Below are 6,920 nucleotides of genomic sequence, written 5' to 3' on the forward strand. Positions count from 1 at the left end.
TAATGCCGATCCTAAACTTGGTTTTAATTGGAATGCTACGCATGGCTTTGAGCAATAATCAAGTTTACTCAAATCTGCCATTGGCCGCCTATTAATAAAATATAAACAATATTAAATTATACCTCTTAATTTGTTTGTATCAATTATACGATACATATTTAAATAAAAAATTAATTCTGAATTTTCTTCTTATTACTCAAATCTTTCATAGAAATATCTATAATTTAAAAATTTTATATTTATTTGTAATTAATAATTCATAAATAAATTTTACCTAACATCTTCAATAAACTTCGTATTAACTTTTTCACAGCCATCAGGTGGTTCTCTAGCCAGAAACCTATTGATATGAGGCGAAGTACCTAATCGTCCTTCTCTATCTTGTTCTGGCGTAGAGCCACGACTTCCACCTGCAAATTTAACAAATATATGTGATATAAACGCTATTAAAATAGATATAACATATATATTTTCATTATTAATAAGTCAATTTTACGGCAAAAATTACTATATATATATATATATATATACACATGCATACATACATACATACATTATATTATATTCGTAAATATATGAAAAAAGTAAAAACAAAAAGAAAAGAAAAATAGTATTGCAAAACAAAAAAGAAAGTAAATTATATATTTAAATGAATGCAACTATGAAATTTACTTTTATCATTTTTACATTTATAATTATATAGGTTTTTATTATATTATTATCCAATGAAAATTAAATTATACTTAAATTAAATCATAATACTTTTATGAATAATTTTATCAATATAATTCTCGAAAGTCTTAAAATATTACAGTATTTTTTATCTAAAATACTGTAATTGACTGTCAATTGATTTAAATAGTGTAAATAATAATATTTAACAATTATCAGTAATTTTGATTTATTCGATATAGTTAATTAAACAGGATTGTATTCGAAATTTTTTCAACAGAATTTATTTTAACACAACGTTTAAAATATATTCTAATAAATGATTTCATATATAAAAATGTCTTTAAAATTTTTAAAAGTTTTTAATATATTTTAAATCTATTTTTCGTATTTTTACTTATAATTGATTACAATATTTTTTACTTATACACTCCATAATTAAATGTTAATATCGTATTTTGTATTAAAATAATTATTTATGTGTATATATATTTATAAATGAGAAAATAAGCAATGTTTTTTGTTGAAGTAATTTACGAATATATTTTCAATTTTATATGTAGGCTAGATAATAAAAAATTATTTTAAATGTAATACATACGATTAAAACTAAATTAAATAAAGTAAATAAAATCTAAATAATAATTTAAAATAATATTTAATTAAGATATTAGTAAATGTAAATAACGCGTGTGGAGTACGTTAATAAATATTTGTTTATATATATAAAAGAATTAGGAAATTAAATTTTTTATTTTATTAATAAATGAATGTTACAGTATGATAAAAATGTTGACATCTTTATTTTTAATGAAAAATGTCATGTATATTAATTACAATATTTTACAAAATTCCCTAATAATTAATAGCATAAACTTTTCTTCAATATTTACAATAGTAGGTGTAAATTTTCTTTTCTAATAGAAATATACCAATACCTCAGACATAATCTAGTAATATATTAAGAGGTGGTAATGGACTCACGTTTGGATTAGATTAATCAAACAATTATTTCTAAAGTTTCTCCACCTTAAAATTATTACATTTTTAAATTACATTCAATATATTTGTAAATTGTTGAATATCAAAACAATTGAAAAAATGCTTATTATTAAAAATGTAAGGAAACAAAATAAAATCTAATAAAATCTAATCTCACTATTAAAATGCGAGCCAACAATATTATCTATATTATACTTTGAGCAGAATACTTTTGTCAACAAATATTATCGTATATTATATTATGTTTTTAATATATTTTTTCCATTCGTAAAATTTTACTTGAAATTGATATTTCTAATTTTCATAAAATCATGAATTTAAAAAAAAAAAAATAGAATTACCATAATAATATCTGGGAAATCGTGCTTTGTTATTTTAAGACTGAGTATATTAATATAAGAAATAATTATTTTTATAGTTCTTACTTTGTACGATGAATGGTTATACTATCGCACGATTAAACTAATATATAACACTAAATTCATAAATTATTTAGACAATTTGAGAAATACGATTGAAAAAACTTGATTTATAATTGAATTAAGTACTAATATTAATAACATATTATAATTATTTAAGAATACATGAATATTTTATTTCTTAATGTAAAAAAAAGTGTTAAAATAAAGCGTTCAATTATAGATAAAATTATCGATAAATATTTTAAAACAGAAATAATAAAAATTCATAAAAACAATCGTACAAAATAATATAAAACTATCCAATAATATTAATATCAGAAGTTTATAAAAGTTTCTAGGAGTAGTGATGCTTCAATTATTTTTACGTCATATACAAATTAGTGAATTTCTTTTAAAATAACTTACGAACATTGAATTATTATCTATCAAATGGTTGTTTATAAGACTTTGCAAAAAGTAAGTTGATATAATTTACAATAATTAAAAAAAAAAGATATTTTCATAATTTCATTTTATTATTTATAATTATATAATTAAGTATATTATAAATTACATATTTAAGTCCTGGCTGTTTTTTTTTTAAATAAAATACGTGTAAAAAGATTTTCAAAATTACAGAACTATTATAAATAAGAATAGATGTTAATTAATATTATTTCAAAATGTATATATCATCAAATTTAAATAAAAAAAAAGAAAACAACCAAATTACTACTTTAATGATTTTTATGATACTTAAATGATTTACGAGTTTTACACGATGAATTATATAATCAAATTTAAAGTTCATATTTTCAGAATAGCAGCTTTCATTTCATATAATGTAATTATTTTTTTTACTTTTAACTATTTATAAATGATAATTTTAAAAACTATATTAAAATAATATCAATACTTTTATTATTTTAGAATATAAATTTTTATGCGAGGTCTTGATTAATATATTTCGTTATACTTATAAGTCACAGCAATTTTAATTTTAATTATGAAACATTAATCATTAAATAATAAATCTTTTAACTTAGTTTAAACATGCAAGTCAATTTTAATAGAAACTGATTTTATTTAAATCAGTGTAGCCTTATTACTATATTTTTATAAAAATTGTTACAAATTATAAATACTTAAAACTTTAATAATGAAAGTTTACATAAACTAAGATAAGAGATGAAAATTGATTTTTAAAGTAGTTATAGTCATATAGACACATGTCCATAGATTTGATTCATATACTCTAAAATACCCTGAAATGAACTCAAATGATGAGAAAAATTAAGACTGTACATATTTTGTATTTATAATTGTTTAAATTTTAAAGTTAATTATAAAAAATTAATTTTATAAATTTATATAAACCTTTATATTCATATTTCATGTATCAATAAGCGTTGTACTATAAAAATCTAATTAATTAAAATATTTTTGGCATTGTTCAATTAGTTAATAAAATTCTCATTTTGCATATTTTTAAATATAAAGTTAAAAAAGAGAAATTAATAATACAAAAAATTTATATACAAAGATATCACTCTTTACATAATTACTACTACTATCAAATTAAATATCCAATATTTATATAAAAATCTATGCGTTAACCAATTAATTCTCCTACTAATCATTTTTATCTATTCATTTATAACAGTTTTAATTTTTTTTTATTTTTATAAAATATGTAATTAGAATGAATGTAGAGAAAAATATATTCATCAGTGCATATGTGTTAATATATAACATTTATTTTATGAAGCACTTAAATTTTTGTTAAACGTTTAAAATCAAAGTCTTTGAAGTATCAAAAATTATAATTCAAAGTAAGCATTTAAAATCAAATAGTTTGATAAATAAGCTGTCAGAAATAAAAATAATAATTATAAATTAAATTATAGTTTTCTCTAAAAATATATTACACATATAAATATGTGTAATAATTTCCTAAAAAAATAAACGAATCTGGAAAATGTATATAATTTGAAATGCAATACCGCATGTAAGAAACTTATAAATATGCAAAATGATATAAAAAAATTAAAGTATGTATAAAGCTTTGCAAAAGTTTTTAAGACAAGCCAACCTTGTAGCAGGTCACTAGATGGACGGGAAATATCCATTGAACCTGGTATCAGTGGAGACTCTGAGTTCCTAGACGGAGGGCCTGTTTTTTATCAGGCATCCATGAAAGTTAGTATTACTTATAAATTTAAATAAAATTATATTTTTTACATATTTCTTTAATTTAATAATAATTTAGAAATATACTTATATATTAGTATTAGTAATAAATAGAACGTTAAAAATTTACCTGAAGAATATGAACTAGAAGGAAGATCGGTAGCTGGTGTTTGTGTATTAACACTATTAACACTACGATTAGCTCTAAAAAGGTCAGCTAAAGGGGCGCGATGACCTTCAGGTGTCATTTGATCACGATATCTTGCATACTAAAATCAAATTTTCAAATTTTAATAATTAATCGAATATTAATACTCTAATGTAGATTAATATTACTTTCGTTTTGGAGAAGAAACAAAAATACAAACCCTATCCTCAATTTGATGATCTGGATCATTGGAATTGCTTGTAGATTTGAGTACCAAGCCTTCAATTTCTTGGTTTAACCCTTCAATTGAAGAACGCATTGGAGGCCTCATTGGTTTAACTGGTATATTCATGGGGCTTGCTTTTGTACTTAAACTGAACTGATTAACTTAATAAAAGAAAAATTTAAATAATTTTAAAATTTCAAAGATTCGCAACAAATAATAAAGTATTGGAAAAGATAATTACGGGCAGAAGTCTGTGAAGCAATACTGGGTAAAAGAACCAAATGATCTCCAGGCAGTGCCGGAGATGGACCACCAGGCATAATAAGTCCAAATGCAGCCGTTCTTTCTCTACTACTAGTTCCTTCTTTATTTGTTCGTTGTAATCTAAATTAAAAAAGAAATTGACAATAATATTATTAGCGTTATAATTATCAATGTTTCTAAATGTAAATAGAATCTATGAAAATATACCGATGCCTAAAGTATTTTTCCAGTTTTTCATCTGGAATAGTTTGCTCTGTAGGATGGCGGCTGTGGGTCTTTCGAGACTCGTTGGGCCATTCTTCGGTCTGAAACAAAACAAAAAAAAAAAACATGTCTTTACTAGAAAGAAAATAAAAGTTTAATAATGAGATTTAAACAAGGAATTTACCTGCGTAGCCTTATCAACTAATAAACTTGTGTGAATATAATGGGAATCACGTGGCCATTGTCCTTTAAGATAAATAGTATCCAAGGAGGCGGTTCTGCGAATATTCTGGCTTCCACTGAGACTGTCGCTGCAACGGCCGCTCAATGTTTTTGATTTAGCTGCAAAATATCCTGTTGGAAAGGGAACTTGTGAGCTTAAAAGTTCTAGTGCCAAGGAGTACCGACATAAGATAATAAATAAGAGAGAGCTTAATAAATACCGGCGATTAGAAGCCGTACCTTTGTAAGAAAGCGAGCCGGGACTTCGCTGGCCGGAGTTGGAGGTCTCCGGTGAGATGCGAGCCCTCCACGCGTTCGTGTTCGTAGGCGAGACAGTGGGACTGTTACTGTTACTCTTTCTCAGGGTACTATTGCTCTTGGGCGCCTGCTGCCTGCTTTGCCTAAGGAGGGAACTGACGGGCAGCGTAGCCCGCATCGGCCCCTGCTTCGACGTCGAGCATGGCGAAGATTTTCGCATCCGCTGCGAAGACCCCGACATTTTATCATGAGAACGAACGATCAAGCGCGGGCACAAAGCAGCCTCCCACACCGACCACCAACACACGCGCAGGTGGACGCGGGCCAGAGATGCAATCTAGCTAGTAGCCCAAATTTATCGCCGTTGCAAGCTGGCGGGCGTCACGACGCACGACGCACGACGTACGACGCACGACGCACGACGCACGACGTACGACGTACGACGCACGACGCACGACGCACGACGCACGACGCACGACGCGCACCTCAGACACTCTTTTGCACTCACTTCACAACTTGATGTGTACGAGTTTCGCAGCTCTGCCTGCCTGCACAGGTAGTTAACTAAGTACCCGTAAGCTGTAAGCTGTAACTGTAAGTATATGTAGGTTGTAGCTTTACACGGTATATACTTATATTTATATTCCTATATGCGTATATGGATTTATATAGCTCTGTGTGCATGCATGAATGCATACATACACGTGCAAGGAAAACAGCGCGGATACGCTTATGTCTCCCTCTCCTCTCCCGCGCCTTGCCACGCTTCCTCGCTCGTTCACTCGCTCGCCCCATCTATCTCTCTGCGTACGCGCGCGCATTTACGTACGATGTGTAATCACGCGTGCGTACATGAGAGCATGTATGCGAATACGATTGAGCGAGCAAGGAACGAACGACGTGCGTGCGTGCGTGCGTGCGTGCGTGCGTGCGTACGTATTAATATATATGCATATATTGCTTATTTATAGATATATATATATATATATATATATATATATATATATATATACGCCCGCGTACCCTTATACGTGTGTTATGTCCTGCTGTGTCTTGTGTGCGCGTGCGTGTGTGTATATATATATATATATAATTACATTAGAATCCGTGTGAACGGAAGGTGATGGGAGAGAGTAAGCAAGCATCCAAAGAGCCGGGATACGTATAAGGATACTCAATTTATAAAAAAAAAAAAAAGAGAATAAAAGTAAATTCGAAAATAAGACCACGAATAATGAGCGCTACCTCTCTACTTCTCTTTTTTCTGTCATCCGTGATCTCGAATCTCGATCTAATGCTCCGTAAGCTTCTCAAAATTTCAATACTTTTCAAT

At 27.5% G+C, this 6,920-nt stretch overlaps 1 protein-coding gene across 1 annotated transcript in view; it reads right to left on the minus strand.

Moving 5' to 3' along the window:
• Positions 1-6,913, minus strand: part of LOC105369014 (glucocorticoid-induced transcript 1 protein) — a 7,167-nt gene extending 254 nt beyond the window's left edge. The window contains exons 1-10 of the mRNA XM_011508243.1: positions 6,833-6,913; positions 5,570-6,179; positions 5,292-5,461; positions 5,111-5,208; positions 4,881-5,023; positions 4,634-4,800; positions 4,396-4,534; positions 4,168-4,248; positions 275-410; positions 1-88 (exon numbers count right to left, since the gene is read on the minus strand). The exon at positions 1-88 is cut by the window's left edge and continues 254 nt beyond it. Coding sequence (XP_011506545.1) covers positions 1-88; positions 275-410; positions 4,168-4,248; positions 4,396-4,534; positions 4,634-4,800; positions 4,881-5,023; positions 5,111-5,208; positions 5,292-5,461; positions 5,570-5,828 — 1,281 coding nt within the window. The 5' untranslated portion in view covers positions 5,829-6,179; positions 6,833-6,913. The remainder of the gene's footprint in view (positions 89-274; positions 411-4,167; positions 4,249-4,395; positions 4,535-4,633; positions 4,801-4,880; positions 5,024-5,110; positions 5,209-5,291; positions 5,462-5,569; positions 6,180-6,832) is intronic.
• Positions 6,914-6,920: the final 7 nt, after the last annotated feature.

The sequence above is a fragment of the Ceratosolen solmsi genome, unplaced genomic scaffold (assembly GCF_000503995.2).
Source record: "Ceratosolen solmsi marchali unplaced genomic scaffold, CerSol_1.0 scaffold1, whole genome shotgun sequence".
Classification (NCBI taxonomy): Eukaryota; Metazoa; Arthropoda; class Insecta; order Hymenoptera; family Agaonidae; genus Ceratosolen; species Ceratosolen solmsi.